This window comes from Barbatula barbatula (genome assembly GCF_947034865.1).
Source record: "Barbatula barbatula genome assembly, chromosome: 23".
NCBI classification, from domain to species: Eukaryota; Metazoa; Chordata; class Actinopteri; order Cypriniformes; family Nemacheilidae; genus Barbatula; species Barbatula barbatula.
The window spans coordinates 371,068-388,615 of NC_136786.1; the positions used below are offsets into that span (position 1 = coordinate 371,068).

The window sequence follows — 17,548 nt, forward strand, 5'->3', positions numbered from 1 at the left end:
AGTAATAACGTTGAAGATCTTGACTTTACCATTGAAAATATTAATGCCACCTTCTTGGAAACGCCAGACACAGACTCCTCTGCACTTAAAGAAGATTAAAAATGACCGCCCAACACTGTGGTATAATGAACACACTCAGACTCTAAAGAAAGCGGCACGAAAAAGGGAGCGCAACTTTAAGAAAATTAAATTAGAGGTATTTCATACAGCAACACGTCTAGATCCACCTACCTTTCATCACTAATGGAAGAAAACCAGCACAACCCTAGGTTTTTATTTAACAAAATGGCTAAATTAACCAAAAATAAATCGTCAGCAACCTCTGGTTCTGTATACCAGCATAGCAGTGATGAATTTATAAACAATTTCACAAAGAAAATCCAAGATATAAAAGAAACAATTATAGCCATGCAAACAGAAGTGAAACCCGCTGAACAAACGACTAACTACAGCGCCCCTAAGGAGAAATTGCTATTATTATCTACCATGGCCCTTCCTTGAACCACCACCTTAACGTGATGGAGGGGTTTGAGTACCCGAGTGACCCTAGGAGCTATGTTGTCTGGGGCTATATGCCCCTGGTAGGGTCTCCCAAGGCAAACAGGTCCTAGGCGACGGGTCAGACTAAGAGTGGTTCAAAAATCCCTTATGATTCTAAACATTTCAAGGACCGTGACGTCGCCCGGTATGGCGCAACCGGGGCACCATCCTGGAGCCAGGCCCGGGGTTGGTACTCATATGCGAGCGCCTGGTGGCCGTGGGCTTATCACGTGCGGGAGGGCCCATAGGGGGTCGGTGCGTAGTGGATCGGGCGGCAGTCGGAGGAGAGGGCCTCGACAGCCCAATCCCTTGACACAGAAACTAGTTCTAGGGACATGGAACGTCACCTCGCTGGCGGGGAAGGAGCCTGAGATGGTGCGTGAGGTTGAGAGGTTCCAACTAGAGATAGTCGGGATCACCTCTATGCATGGCTTGGGCTCTGGAACCACACTGCTCGAGAGAGGATGGACTCTTCATCAATCTGGAGTTGCCCATGGTGAGAGTCGGCAGGTTGGTGTGGGTTTGATTATAGCCCCCCAGCTCTCCCGCCATGTGTTAGAGTTTACCCCGGTGAACGAGAGGGTCATTCCTTGCGCCTACGGGTCGGGGATACGTCTCCGTCTACGGGCCGAACGGCAGTGCTGAGTACCCCGCCTTCTTGGAGTCTCTGGGAGGGGTGCTGGAAAGTGCTCCCACTGGGGACTCCGTCGTTCTACTGGGTTAGGGTTAGGTTAGGGTTCAACGCTCATGTGGGCAACGGCAGTGACACCTGGAGGGACGTGATTGGGAGGAATGGCCCCCCTGATCTGAACCCGAGCGGTGTTCAGTTATTGGACTTCTGTGCTAGTCACAGTTTGTCTATAACGAACACCATGTTCAAGCATAAGGGTGTCCATCAGGCACGTGGCACCAGGACACCCTAGGCCGCAGGTCGATGATCGACTTTGTGGTCGTTTCATCTGACCTGCGACCATGTGTTTTGGACACTCGGGTTAAGAGAGGGGCGGAGCTGTCAACTGATCACCACCTGGTGGTGAGTTGGATCCGATGGTGGGAGAGGAAGCTGGACAGACTTGGGAGACCCAAACGTACTGTAAGGGTCTGCTGGGAACGCCTGGCCGAGTCTCCTGTCAGAGGGATCTTTAACTCCCACCTCCCGCAGAGCTTCAACCGGATCCCGAGGGAGGCTGGAGACATCGAGTCCGAGTGGACCATGTTCTCCACCTCCATTGTCGAAGCGGCCGCTCGGAGCTGTGGCCATGAGGTCTCAGGTGCCTGTCGAGGCGGCAATCCCTGAACCCGGTGGTGGACACCGGCATGTAAGGGAAACCGTCAAGCTGAAGAAGGAGTCCTATCGGGCCTGGTTGGCTTGTGGGACTGCTGAGGCAGCTGACGGGTACCGGCAGGCCAAGCGGACTGCTGCCCGGGTGGTTGTGGAGGCAAAAACTTGGGCCTGGGAGGAGTTTGGTGAGGCCATGGAGAAGGACTATCGACTGGCCTCGAAGAGATTCTGGCAAACCGTCCGGCGCCTCAGGAGAGGGAAACAGTGCCCTACCAACGCTGTTTACAGTGAAGGTGGGAAGCTGTTGACCTCATCTGGGGATGTCGTCAGACGGTGGAAGGAGGACTTCGAGGATCTCCTCAATCCCGCCGTCACGTCTTCCATTGAGGAAGCAGAGGCTGAGGGTTCAGAGGTGGACTCGTCCATCACCCAAGCCGAAGTCACTGAGGTGGTCAAGAAACTCCTCGGTTGCAAGGCACCGGGGGTGGATGAGATTCGCCCTGAGTACCTCAAGTCTCTGGATGTTGTGGGGCTGTCTTGGCTGACACGCCTCTGCAGCATCGCGTGGCGGTTGGGGACAGTGCCTCTGGGGTGGCAGACCGAGGTGGTGTTCCCTCTTTTTGAGAAGGGGGCCCGGAGGGTGTGTTCCGACTACAGGGGGATCACACTTCTTGGCCTCCCCGGGAAAGTCTATGCCAGGGTACTGGAAAGGAGAATATGGCCGATAGGTACGCTGATGATACGCAACTTTATACGGCCGATAGTAGAACCGATAGTAGTTCAGGAGGAACAGTGTGGTTTTCGTCCGGGCCGTGAAATGCTGGACCAGCTCTACACCCTCTACAGGGTGCTGGAGGGTTCATGGGAGTTTGCCCAACCAATCCACATGTGTTTTGTGGATTTGGAGCAGGCATTCGACTGTGTCCCTCGCGGCGTCCTGTGGAGGGTGCTTCGGGGAGTATGGGGTCCGTGGTCCTTTGCTAAGGGCTGTCAGGTCCCTGTACGACCGAAGCAGGAGCTTGGTTCCCATTGCCGGCAGTAAGTCGGACTTGTTCCCAGTGCATGTCGGACTCTGGCAGGGCTGCCCTTTGTCGCCGGTTCTGTTCGTAATTTTTATGGACAGAAATTCTAGGCGCAGCCAGGAGCCATAGGAATATATACCGCATATAGGAATTTATACTGTGTCTGATATCTGACCTGTGTTTTGAGTTGCATAACCTCAGATGTTTTGCTTATTGTCAATGTACAGCTGCTTTGTAACAGTGAAAATTGTCAAAAGCGCTATATAAATATAGCCTCGACTTGACTTGACATTCAGAAGTAACTAATTAAATTACAGACAAAATAAGAGTAATCCCTCACTTTACTTTTCAAGGGAAGATAAATGAAATGAAAGTAACTATTAACTAGTTACATTCATACCCAAGAAGGCAAATGACAATATATAATTTAGTTTGGAGTTAATAAGAAACATAAAGTACACATCTGCTCCATCATCGTAACTGTCAGTACAATAAAAAAATCTGCCCAAAACAAAGTATAGTTTTGTCATTAAATGTCTTTAATGTTTATTGTTGAACCTTACTGTAAGCACCTGGACATCAGTGGACACTCTCATTTCTGTATGGTGTGTCTTTATTTGTGTGAATGTTTATTAAACCCAGAATGTGTTTTTCCTTTATCTAAATCTTTAAAAGGCTATACCTCCGAAGTGAAAACGAATGAATAAGGGTTCAGTGAGTCAGTTTCTGCTCGAAGAGTCGTTTGTTGTGTAGAATGACGTGTTACCCGAGTTCGCGCATGCGCACAACATTCAGCGCGCGCCTCCGTTTACGCACAGCCGCAGAAGAGACTCGGTTTATTGTCGCTTCTGTGTTTTTACGGAAGAGTTTAATTGAACATTAGCGCTATTAGCAGCCGTCGTTCCCCGCCATCTCAGTGACGTGTAGCGCCGTGCTCGCTACCGCGTCTGCCTGCCGCAAGTGGTGAGCGCGTTGCGCGGGTGTGTGAGTGCAGTGAGTGCGCGCGCGTCGTGGCCGGGGCTCTTGAGCAGCACGCGACTGTCTCTCGTTGAACGGCCGACTGTCATGTCCAAACTGGAGCAGATTCTGATCCTCGACCCGCCGGGCGACCTCCGCTTCAGAGGTAAACGCGTCCGACTGCCGCCGGTGTGCGGAGGCCGCGTCGGCCGCATGCCTGCGTCTCTTCCCCGGATGCGCTTTAACGCGAGCCTCGGAGATGCGCAGGCCTCTGTGGGACACGCGAAGAAGTTTGTTGGCTTATGTCACTTAATCTTGTGCTGATCTCTAAACGGCAGGTCGTGTGATTCTGTGACGTGAGGGTTAGCGTTAGTGCTGACGTCATGAAATATGAATGTATTGTGTTGATAATACTGCCGAAGGATCGATACTGACAGGAAGACACTCGCCATGTGTTCTTTCAATCTGAAGCGTGTTCAGAAGTACAGCTTTAACACTCTTTCCTCGAGCGCAATAATAATAATAACAACACATGTCATCAGTTGTGTGTGTGTGTGTTGTTGTGTACACGTAAGCAGTGAGATGATCCAGTGTTTAGTGTCAGTGCTGGTGTTGAATCACTCACTCATATCTGCTGATAGAAAAAAGCACAGGTGTGAGAGAGAGAGAGAGAGAGAGGATCTAGATCTATAGAGAATGTGGACACGAGATCAACATTTCAGTCAGTTAACATCATGTAATCCTTGAAAAAGTCAAGTAAGGGATTACAGTTACTGCAGATGTCATTGAACTAAACACTATTCACTTTAAAATGAACGGTTAATGTATCTTTCTCACAATTGTATACTTGCAGTCAGTTAATAAGAATGATTTATGTAGTTGAATAAATGAAAGAGCCGTATCATGTCTATCCTTGAATCGTTTCTGATCACGGTTGAAAGAAAGAGTCATTTGTGCAGTAATGTAATGACACTTTAGATTAGATTCAACTTTATTGTCATGACACATATACAGGTACAGTGTAAGGAAATGTAGTTTACGTCTAACCAGAAGGATATACAGTTGGAATAAATACAGAATACAATATTAGGAACATGTCATTAGTAAGTAATGAAACACGGGTCTCCATACGGAGGATAATCCCACTTCCCGCAGTGTTTTCTGACGTTGGGTTCTTTGTGGTTTTGTCTGGTGTCTGTGCGCAGGACCTTTCACAGATGTGGTAACCACCAACCTGAAGTTGAAGAATCCGTCCGACAGAAGAGTATGTTTCAAAGTGAAGACCACGGCTCCTCGCCGCTACTGCGTTCGGCCCAACAGCGGCATCATCGACCCTGGCGCTACGGTCACTATCTCAGGTAAGAGGTCGCCTGACTCATGCACGCTCCGTCTGATTCTGAATGATGTCATTCGTTCACGAGTTGATGATGTGTGTTTCTGCAGTCATGCTCCAGCCGTTTGATTATGACCCGAACGAGAAGAGCAAACACAAGTTTATGGTGCAGACCATCTTTGCGCCGTCCGGCGCATCAGACCTTGAGTTGATGGTAAGCGCTGGATCTTTCTGCTTAAAATGAGGTTGCTGCTTTCATAACAGCCCCCACGTCACATCATCCAGCAGGGGGCAGCAGAGGTGCACAAATAAACACATGCAGTACACAAACACTGTTTATTCACATCTGCAGCTGATCTTCGTCTCACTGTTAATACTAAAGTTACTGTCGTCAATGTTCTTCTCATAAACAGTTACTCAGTTCTCAACACTGAAATCACGTCAGTGCTGGATGATGCATTGAACATTCATGATAGATTCACAATTTCATAAAAACATTTTATGCACTTTTTGTTACGTTACACAAAGGGGGTGAAAAATCACAGAGATTTGGATAGCGTCTGTAATTTACTACTGTATTGTTACTACAAAAGAAATCCATTGTAGATATTGTTTAAGCAATGTGTGTCATGTTTCTCATATCCAGTGGAAAGATGCCAAACCTGATGACCTGATGGACTCCAAGCTGCGCTGTGTGTTTGACATGCCTTCAGAGAGTGACAGAATGGTAAGAGTTCTTTCTGAAACACTCGTCCTACTGTAGTGAAGCTGATGTTCTCAGTTACACGCGCATGTGTGTGTGTGTGTGTGTGCGTGCGTGTGTGATCAGAACGAACAGGAATCAAGCAAAAGCGCTGCTGTTCTCAACGCGTCTAAAGCGGACGGCACGTCAGGAGCCAAACCCAGCAGCCTGTCTATGGACGACACTGAGATGAGGAAACTGGTGGAGGAGTGCAAGAGACTGCAGTCAGAAGTGGGAAAACTGTTCGAAGAAAACCGCCAGCTTAAGGTATATTCACGCTTCTTCAACGCTTTTATATTAGAAACACAGAATCTTTATTTTAATTCCTGAATATCGCCCTGACCTGCACCGGCTGAAGATCAAATGAAAGTATTACCATGAACGACAGCTTGAAACAAACACTGTTCTAAAATCACTTGTGATGGATCAGTTTTACTGTAGTGAGCGTGTGCTAATGTATCGTCTGTATGTTTACCTGTGTTTCATCAGGATGAAGGACTGAGGATGAGGAGGACCAATCAGTTCGACACCTCCGCTTTAAAGCCTTCAGTGATGCTGAGCAAAGACCCCACCTCCAAATCCCTGCCGTCACTGCTGGTGGTCATCGCCGCCATATTCATCGGCTTCTTCCTGGGAAAGTTTGTGTTGTAGGGCATCGGTGTCCTCGTTCCCCGGGCCTGGCGAGCATTGCGTGCGTTTTTGTCGATAACCGTCGCGTCAGTGCCGACGTGCCACAAAGCGATGGCAATACATGTGTCTGTGTACAAGATCATTCAAACGGGCCTTGCCTTTCTCACACGGTTAGTACACACACACACACAAACAAACAAACAAACACACACACACACACACACGAGAGGATCGTCAAGTTCTCCTGTTATTCTGCTTTCTGTGGTTCCGGGTGGGTTTTTCTGGGGTCGGGGAAGAAGAAGAAACTGTCCATTTGTCAAAACCTCATTAGCAGCCCTGTACAGGGCACCCTGTGTAGAGACCTTCATGGAAATCTATGAATAAATAAAAGGATGTGATTTCTTCCTCTCTGTGGTTTTATTAAGAGTTTAATGGAATGTTTTAAGTGTCATATACATGTTAATTTCGATCTTTTGACAAAACATGGGAAATGCAGATTCGTAATAAAACAAACCAATCATCTTTGCTACTTGTTGCTGGATGAAACACTTGAACTTCACATTGATTTAGTGAATGTGATGAAGTCGGATGGAAAAATGTGTCTCCTGTGTTTGTTTTTCCTCACATTCTCCACTGACCCCAACATTGATTTCAATCATTTCATTGAGTTTTTCTTTATGCAAATTATATGTATCTAATTGTGAGGCAACTTGACTGAATACAGATGAGCTTTTACAGTCCTGTGGTATTTAACATTGCTTCAATAAAATCTCTTTAACACTCATGAATCGCATGTTTGTCTCTGTGTGACGCAGACTAATAATTAAAAACAATCCACACGTTTTCTTCTGTAAATGCACCTTTCACGTTAAATATTTCACTTCATACACACGTGTTACACAACATGCTGTACAAAACAACTCGACCTAATGCAGAGCTGCTACTCATACATTAAATGTGACCGTTAATAACACTGACCGTGAGTTTCCCAAATCTATGTGTAGATCAACGTCATTTAAAAGCAGATTCTGTTTCTGTCTGTCGTTTAAATTCATTGCTTATTTCAACTCTTCAAAACCAAAATGATACAATACAGGTGAATAAAGAGAGTATTATCACCATCATCACTGCACCGCATGCATGTGTCACGGCCAAATACACACAACTGTGTAGAACCTGTTGTAAGGACACATCATGTGTCACACACAGATTATTCAGTTCACATAATGAGTCTTTAAATATTTCAAATAGTGCAAACAAATGGGCTGACCCGAGTCACAAGGAGCGACACGGTCTCAGATCATCACGGCTACATGAACGTGATTAATACGATCAATAAGGTGAGATTAAATAAAGCTGTGATGATGTCACATCCATTGCTGAGTCTGAAATTTTGGCCTCCCTCTTTACTCACGTGCGGCTCCCCCTTCTGGCCGCCGGTGCAGCGGATCAGAGGCGGCTGGTAGGACGTGGCCCGTCTGTGGGGTTGATCAGGACTGGAGCCGTTGGTGGGTCTCTGGCCGTTATGGAGGAGAATGTGTCCGTCGGAGTCTTGACCCATGCTGAAGAGCTCGTACTCCGTGTGTGGCAGCCGGATTCCCAGTGCGGCACAACCAGCCGTTGATGTCACGTCCTGTTGAACGGCCAGCTTCCACGAGCCCCCCGCTCCACATTGATGACCGCTGAAGACGTTCAGCAGAGACGTGGTGGCCACATCCATCGGCGTCACCTTCATGTGTGTCACTAGAAACGAATGAGACAACAGAGAATCTAGAGTACACGCCACCGCTTATACTACAAAACACACGACAGCTGTGAGTGAAGACACCATCATCAGACACTAATCAACTTCTCTACACAATCTGTATTAATACAAAAGTGAAAACCTAAAAGAACAATCGCAGATGATCTGTCTATTTAATATCTCAATGGTATCAATGAGATGCAAATTGACTCAAAAAGTCTCTGATATCATTTTACTGAGAAAACGAGTAAGAAATGTGTCTGTCATGAGACTTTGAGAAGAGACGTCAACAGTGTTCGGATCGTCTGCAATCGAAAGTCAATATTAGTGAAGATCTCAATATGAACTCAAACATTTCTCATCACATTTACTCCAATGTGTCTCTGACTCTGAACAATGTTTGTAAAATCTTTATCTTGACCATGTTAACCCTCAGTAATCCTGAGTTGGCTTGTGTTACGTGTTGAGTTCTTCAGGTCCGCTTGTACATTTGTAAACCCTTTCAACTTCTATCATCTGGAGAAATGCAGTTTGCTCTCTGTCTGTTTTAATAACACCTCCAGTCAAATCCACACATGATGAGGTTCCACACCTCCTGAACGTGCACAAGTAGAAACTCTTTCCAACAGGGGCACTCGTGAGCACGTTCTGAGAACTAAACTGTGACGAACGGGACAGTAGATATGCGTGGATTGCAGCTATATACGCGGGTCAGGCGGGTGGGTATGTTGTTAAAAAAGTACAGTCTGATTAATTGCGGGTGAATAAGTGGTCATTAATTATGCAAATATTAACTACATTCTCTAAAATATGAACGTATTTTAAATGCATTTTCATCAGGCAGGCAGGCAATCATTTGCTGGCTCTCAGTTAAAAAAAAAGGTGCGTCGCTAGAATGGCGACTTAAAGCTGGAGTCAGAAATGGAGGCGAAACTTTTAATCTACTGGACCGTGCTGGCTCCGATGTTCATCCAGTCATCGCATCGGGCTGATCATATAGTTTGTGAGTTGCAATGACAGAAACAGCGATATTGCCATTAAAGTCTGAATGGAGTACTAAAGCCTGTGTTTATTTGATTAGAAACGGTCGGCAAATCTGAGAAAAGCCAAACGTTTGATTTATAACTAAAAGTGTTTATCAAAAGCAGCCTAAGATCAGCGTATTATTCATCAGAGATGTGCAAATTAGCTCTAACGTCACAGAAGCTGCTGATGACAAACGAATGGTCCGCTGACATCACGCCTAAAACAAAGAATTACAATGAATAGTGATGATCGGGTGCGGATGATAGGTGCGGCCCGGTGGGATTCGGGTGACATTTGATCTCTACTCAACAGCCTCATGGACAAATGAACATCACAAGACTGCAGGTCGTCATCTTAAAGACTGTACACAGCTAAAGGAATGAAACTGTGCTCTGCGAATCACGTGTGTACCTGTGAAGGTGAACTCTACAGCACCCATGACAGTGAATGAAGGAGCTCCTCTGATGTAATATCCACTGGCTGTGATGCTGAAGGTCGGGTGTCTGCAGACGGGGTCAGAGAAATGCTCATACTGTCCTTTCCATGTGCCGCTCTCCTCGTGGAACGTCAGATATCGGGTGAGGAAGAGGACGCCCGGGCGAACTTCACATCGTGTGCTCACCCAGTTTCCATGGAGACGTACCGTTCGGTTCCTCTGGGCTGGCAGGACAGGAGGATGATGAAGATCGGCTGAATCAATCATTTGACAAACTCTGCAGTGACGGTCATCGGTCTGAAAGCAAGAAAATACAAATGATTTTGAATTATTTTGATCTTCTGATGTTGCTGAACGCCACAACTGAAATATAACTAGCAAATGAAAGCCCACAAACACGAGTTCAGTTTACTGCTCTATCATTCAGACAAAACACTGATGGGATATTTTTAATATCTCCATCATTTCTCCTAGATGCCCTGATTGCTCTGCAGCAATGTGACACTGTAAATAAAAAAAGGATAAAAGCGTCTGCCAAATGAATAAATGTAAATGAATGTAAAATGTTGCTTAGAAACTGTTCTACATTTGATTTTACAATCATTTCTCAAAATGTGTCACCGTTTTAATAAATATGAACGTTGCTGTGGATTTTTGCGTATGCACACTTTACGATCAAATCTGTGCGTGCGCACGTTTTATAAATGAGGACCCTGATTTCACCTGAGAAAACCAGTCAATCTGACCAATGTGTCTGTCATGAGAGTTTGAGAAGAGACGACAACAATGTGTCACGTCTGTGATCAAAAGATGTCAAAATTGAAGATCTCAATATCAACTCAAAAATGTCTCATCAGAAGCAGATGTGATTTGACCTCTACAATCTACATTCATTTACACCGACAGACTCTTCATGTGTTTACACAATAACAGTCTCATCCATTTTAGGAGAAACATCCGAGACTAAGTTGAAACTTAAACGATACACAACTATTTTTTTTAAAGAAACAAAAGGAGCGATAAAACGTAGCTGAATATCAATGAGCAGGAGCAAAAAGACAGAACACATCACATGAATGCAGAATAATGACAGCAGCACATTTTCAAGTTCTGACCTCATTTGAAAGTCATTGGCATGCGGCACCTTCAGCACAGACAGAACAGAAAGTTAAAGCCCCGTAAGACCAGCGAGAACTCAAACCAGCACAGCACGCCGTGAACCAGCGAAGAGACTCAGCGATTAAAGTTTAGACTTCAAAGTTTTCAGCGGTGAGATTTATTCTGTGATCACGTGACAGCACGTCTCATCTCCGCTGAGAGCTGCAGTGACATCATCTGCAACACTTACCACAACCCACACGACTGAATGAAGGCAGACATCACAGAAGAACACAAGGGCCACCACTGGAAAGGGTCATGCTCACAGTCGTGTTTCATTTCAGCATCAAGTCAGATGTGTAAAGAGAATCAAACGAGAGTGTGAACACATGAAGAGTGATGGAGGTGTAAATGAATGTAGATTGTATCCTCTTTGATGAGAAATGTGAAGAGCTCAGTTTGACACATCGACTATGGGTGAAATATCTGAGACTTGAACGTTTCCCTTTTCCTTCGTTTAATCTCACAGAAATGAATCTGTGTTTTGTCCTCAGCGATGTGTTTGATGAGAACTTTAGGTGGTCACGTGATCAGATTCTGAAATGTGTGAATTAATGTCAATGAATCATGGGAAAAGAAAGTCCTTCACACGTGTTCGTACAGCAGACGAGAGAGAAACGCTCGACCCATCAATTATTCAGCATGGAAGTAGAATTCATTAACATTGCATTACATGTTTCATATCCACTTTTAGCTGCCGCTCGTGCTCACATGAAAGAAATGAATCCATCAGAAAAGCTCATCTCAGGTTCCTGTCGGCGCGCTGGATTCCACACCACTGGCCTTTGCAAACACTATTTCCACATTCCCTTTGAAGCCACATGGCTGAAATCACAGGATTTAAACCACAGAAGAGGAGCGACGGGGAATGAGAGTAATACCGAAGTGAAATTACAGTGAAGGATGCTGGTGAATGTGAAATGCGCGAGGCGTCACATGAATTAATAACAGCCGATGTCACATCTCACATTCAGCACAATGTCATGTTTTATACAAACTTTAACTTCAGCAAACATGGCACTTTATGAATAAATCATTCCTCCGTCTGAAGCTTCAAGACTTCTTCCTCAGTTTTGTTTTCAGTTGGTCTAAATGCATTGAGTCTGTGATCATATCATCATCGCTCGCGCTGTACACACGTCTACTCACACAGTCAGTCTTACTAATAATAGTCATTCAAACTATATAAGAACTCAAATGGAAGAAGGGGAATGATGTCCTGTCGTCATGTCTCACCAACAACTTGATCTCTATCACTATTCATTTATTATAAACATCATTAACATTTAAAGTGGACACTATCGGGCTGTCACGATACACAATAAGTGTTCATGTGATTATTGATATACTGTACTATATTAATACAGCACAAATGATAACATCCTGTTCTGGTGGTTTTAATTTCATATGAATCCTTCTCTCTGACTTTGTGATTATTTTGAGGTGTACTTAAAACTCCAAAATTAAAGTCGTATATGACCGTTGGATATTGTTATTGTGAATTCATATGGCCACAATAATCGTGTCATACATTTATGCATTTGGAAAAAACAAGCTTTTATCCAGAAGTGCATCATACTCTGCATTTGATCAGTATGTGTGGTCCGGGGGTCCATTGAGAAAACATTCAGGACATGAATTTGAGATCTGACCGGTGGCTGAGGGGCGGGGCCTCGAAGTTTTTCATGTAGTGAGCAAGTGACTTTATTTTGATGACTCATGTTGTTCTTCACACCGGATGAACTGCTCACAGTTACATCAACGGTGTGATTTAAGATTCTCATGATTCATTTCTTCATTTAGCAGACGCCTTTAATCCAAAACAACTGATGGACAGTTGTTCACCCTGATGAAATGGAGCCCAGGCATGACCTTCTATTCTATTCGGCCTTCCGCTCTCTTTTCTTTTCTTTTATTCCAGGTGACAGTATAGGACACCATTGAACTCTCTGCTCTTAATATTAATGCTCTGCGCTCAGACAGATGAAGCGCATCAATATGGAGCAGCGGACGCGTCACGCGCCGTGCAGTGGCAGAGATTCTGACCTTGCTGCTCTGTAGGGGGGTCTGGTAGCCAGAGGGCCGGTGGAGTCTCCTCTGAGCACGCTCAGTGTGGACATCTCCCAGGAACAGCTCCTCCGCCTCTCTGCCGGGGTTGCCATGGTGATAGCGCCTCTCCAGCCGCATGAGCTGCAGTTCCTGCATGCTGAAGTCTAAGCCAGGGGTGCAGTCACGACCCTGCGACGCCCACCGCTCGTCCCACAGCTCGTACGTCTCACCCGGCCGCAGCGCCCCCTGCAGGTCGCAGGCTGTCTCCAGGCGCCGCTGGACGTCCGCCGCCAGGCCGTGACACAGCAGCAGAACTCGGCTCAGGCGGTATTCGGACTCTGTGCCCCCGCGGACGACCCAGGAGGCTTGCAGCGGGCGGATGCTTCCCCGGATCAGGAGCGTGTAGCTGGGCTTAGTGCAGTGGGGATCTTGGTAGTGGAACTGGAGCGCACGGAAGGTGTGATTGGAGTAGAAACGGTAGGAGCGAGTGAGGAACTCTGGGCCGGGTCTCACCTCACAGCTGCAGTGACAGTAATAAATCATTCCATTAGAAAAATACCACAGCAGTACCGCGGTACAGTGATGCTGTCAGACAGGAATAATGGAGCACTCAATGATCACTACAATCACGCTCCAAGTGTTTGTATTTTTGATAGTGTTCCCAAATCAATATTACATTAAAGACATAGTTCGTCCGTAAAGGTGTTACACACAAAAGCATCTGTGTCCATTGTACAAACGCTGAGACATTTCTCACAATATCTTCTTTTGCATTTCACTGAAGAAAGACTCACATACAGATTTACAACCACATGAGAGACAGAATAAATGATGACAGGCTTTTCCTTTTTGCCTTTAAATGATTAAAATATTACACATATACATGGTCAAAAAACCATAGAATTGGCATACAGCTGTTCAAATACTGTAGATACAGTGATGACCTCACCTGTCTGACACCCAGTGACCTGTGATGTTAGGAGGGATGTGTACGGTCACATGATCACGTCCATCATGAAGATCTCTGAGTCTGGACTCACACTGACTGACCGCCGAGAGCCAAGCAGAGGTTTTCTCCAACAGAACCGGACCACCGCCACTGACCGCCAACACACACGTGCTCATGTACCAGCCTGTGCGCACACACACACACACACACACACACACACACACACACACACACGCACACACACACACACGCACACACAATGTATACCGTACAAACTATATCACCAATAAACCAAACCATCACACAAACATTTCAAATAATTCATTTATAAGGTGTTTTATTGTGGAGCCTACTGACTGATACACACATTAAATAACATGTTCATACTTTTATCATCGTTGTGGACACATGCACGCACACACACACGCGCGCGCACGCACGCTCGCACACACACGGGTTAAGTGTCTCACAATCGATGTAAATTCCTTCTACTCTATACATATAAATACAAATCATGCCATATGTGATTTATAGAGAACTAATATTGTAAGGTATTAAAGATTCATCAGAAGTTCAAATCTGATCAATGTATTAAACACAAATTCACGGATCTCTTCGCATCTGACAGACATTGATATGTGTTTTATCTCTATTAATAACAGTATTAAACACGACATTGCCTTCCTTACCCGAGACCAGAATAACAAGACGGTTAAAAGAAAACATCTTTAGAAAAGCAGATAAAGTTATGACTGAAATGGACCGCGATGAAGCTTCCGTGCGTTAAAGTTTGTCTCGCGCTCTCTCGGTGTGTTTCCCGCTCCTTTCATCCACAGAGACAATTAATGTAGAGTTACGAGTCTGATCTTCATTATAACAGCGACACTTCTCATGTCTGATCTCAGTCTGATCATGACACAACTGCGCTCCCTCACGCTCGCTTCACGGATCCTCGAGTCATCTGAACGATTCAAAAGATTCGTGTCTGTAATATCTGTCAGATATCAATCATTATAGCGTTTCTCCATGAGAGTAGAGCATTACTGTAAATATCAATTATTATTAACCTCACAATGATCAATATAGGGACTACACGTTTTTAAATAACAATACCTAAACATTATATTACAGTTCTAATAAAAGACAAGTATATAATATATAGATCGACACCCCTTAATGAATAACACCTCTGGATGAATCGTGTTCATTTATTTAAATGCGCGTTCATGTGAATTGACTCTTTGAACAGATTCACTGTAAGGAGCCACTCGTATGCTCTCTCTCTCTCTCTCTCTCTCTCTCTCTCTCTCTCTCTCTCTCTCTCTCTCTCTGTCTCTCTGTCTCTCTCTCTCTCTCTCTCTCTCTCTCTCTCTCTCTCTCTGTCTCTCTGTCTCTCTCTCTCTCTCTCTCTCTCTCTCTCTCTCTCTCTCTCTCTCTCTCTCTGTCTCTGTCTCTCTCTCTCTCTCTCTCTCTCTCTCTGTCTCTCTCTCTCTCTCTCTCTCTCTCTCTCTCTCTCTCTCTCTCTCTCTCTCTCTCTCTCTCTGTCTGTCTCTCTGTCTCTCTCTCTCTCTCTGTCTCTCTCCCTCTCTCTCTCTCTCTCTCTCTCTCTCTCTCTCTCTCTGTCTGTATATGTGTGTATATATAGTGTGTGTGTGACATTTACAACCCAAGAGTTTAACCAAGAGTTTTATCATGTTCTCCTGTAATGATGAAGTCTCTCTCTCTCTTGTTTTTGCTTCATGTCTCCTGCGCCACCAAACCAACGGGGAACCTGAACATGTTTGACAAGACCAAAAATATATGTGTGAGGAAAACATTTCACAGATCTACAGGAGCTCAAGAAACAAAAATCTGCAATAAATAAACAACATGTCGATTTAATGACCCTTTCCAAATCCTCATGGCCACATGACCCCGTTGAGGTGATGCTCGAGGAGCCAGCAGGACTTCTTCTTAAAGCCGTGTTTCTTTAATCAGATGAAAACGCCACTTGATCAGATGCGATGAATAAATGTATGAGTGCAAACTGAAGAGCGTGTCCGCTATTAGCCCAGAATGGATCATTAGCCGAGAGTTCAAAGGCTGAATGTGTTGTTAATCCCAGAGAAGTGTTTTGATTTTGAGCAGATAGTTTGACAGACTGAAGGCGAGCTGCTGTGACAGATGTAAGCGTCTTCAGCATCTGCTCCTCTGACAAACACAAACACCTCCACCATTCGTCTGACAGCATCTACAGAACAGTTTCTCTCTGGAACGAGCAAAGATGATTTTACAACCAAATCACAGAAGAGAAAGAGAGGCGTCATAGTTACTAATCCTGAGGACAAACAGCATCTGAAGACACAAAAAAATCCACACCAGAGAATTACAACCACATTCACAAGGCCAGCGTGTTTTTCATTTCTGAAAGAAGAGAATAAATCTTGTTTGTCCTTGATGTAAATTCTGTGGTTAATTTCTACCCGGGTGAACATTTCTTGTGTGAAACATCACACAATGTGTCCTAAAAACTGCTGAACGTTTTAAATGTTTCTTTATTATTCACAAAGCTTTTAGCCGCTTTGAACTTTTATTAAATTCATAGTAAAACTGAAAGAATGTGAGCAGTTAAACCGGTTTTACTTCTGCGTTCACATCGACCCTTCAAGAATCAGCACAGTGGATTTCTGGGATCTTAGAATCAAAAGCAGAACTGTAAATAAGAAGCATGTGAACTGAGTTTACATCCAGAACTCTTAATGGTTTAAACACAAACCAATGCCACAAACTCCATCAAATCTTAATAGAATTCCTTTTTATTGTCAAAATGAATCTTAAATGTAAATATGTTTTCCATGTCAAAAGCATCTAATAAACCACATGAAGGAGGAGATCCTGCTCCTCATTGCCTGTGTGACTGAACTCGTTCTCTTGTGAGGAGCGAGAGAACGAGAGAATATATCTGTCCCCACCCCATAAAGACGTGTAATGAAAAGATTAACATAAAGAGTTCACCCAGAAAAAAGAATTCATTAAACAACACAGAACTCCATTGACTTCCACTGTATGGACGTTTCTCCAAATATCTTCTTTTGTGTTCCACTGAAGAAACACGCACACACACTTTTACAAACACAATAACTGATGAGAGACTTCAAATGTCTGACTGAACTGTGAACCCTTTAAGGGTTTTGAGCCCCTGCCGGGTCACACAATCACACAATATGCCTTCTGTATGTCCTCTTCAGTAACATCCCATAATCAACAAACACACACAAAAATAAATACAGACACATACACACCCAAAAAAAACAAACCGACACACACAAACAAACAAAAACACACACACAAAAACAAACAAACACGCACACACACAGAGACAAACATACACACACAGAGACACACACACACACACACAAAAACAAACAAACAAACACACACACACACACACACACGCAGAGACAAACACAAAAAACAAACAAACACACACACACACACACACACACACGCAGAGAAACACACAAAAACAAACAAACACACACACACACACACACACACACACGCAGAGACAAACACAAAAACAAACAAACACACACACACACACACACACACACGCAGAGAAACACACAAAAACAAACAAACACACACACACACACACACACACACACGCAGAGACACACACAAAAAACAAACAAACACAC

General features: G+C 44.7%; 2 protein-coding genes across 2 annotated transcripts; one reads left to right on the plus strand and one right to left on the minus strand.

Annotated features, from left to right (window-relative positions):
* Nucleotides 1-3,549: 3,549 nt before the first annotated feature.
* On the plus strand, nucleotides 3,550-7,290 carry vapa (VAMP (vesicle-associated membrane protein)-associated protein A). Its single transcript, XM_079447501.1, has 6 exons — nucleotides 3,550-3,967; nucleotides 5,007-5,159; nucleotides 5,245-5,348; nucleotides 5,781-5,861; nucleotides 5,964-6,143; nucleotides 6,366-7,290. Exons 1-6 carry the CDS (start codon nucleotides 3,910-3,912, stop codon nucleotides 6,525-6,527), a joined length of 738 nt encoding a protein of 245 aa, XP_079303627.1. The 5' UTR covers nucleotides 3,550-3,909; the 3' UTR covers nucleotides 6,528-7,290.
* LOC306888921 (protein APCDD1) lies at nucleotides 6,903-14,046 on the minus strand. Its single transcript, XM_079447500.1, has 4 exons — nucleotides 13,869-14,046; nucleotides 12,917-13,439; nucleotides 9,688-10,009; nucleotides 6,903-8,249 (listed from the first exon to the last, which is right to left on the minus strand). Exons 1-4 carry the CDS (start codon nucleotides 14,042-14,044, stop codon nucleotides 7,816-7,818), a joined length of 1,455 nt encoding a protein of 484 aa, XP_079303626.1. The 5' UTR covers nucleotides 14,045-14,046; the 3' UTR covers nucleotides 6,903-7,815.
* Between the last annotated feature and the right edge of the window lie 3,502 nt (nucleotides 14,047-17,548).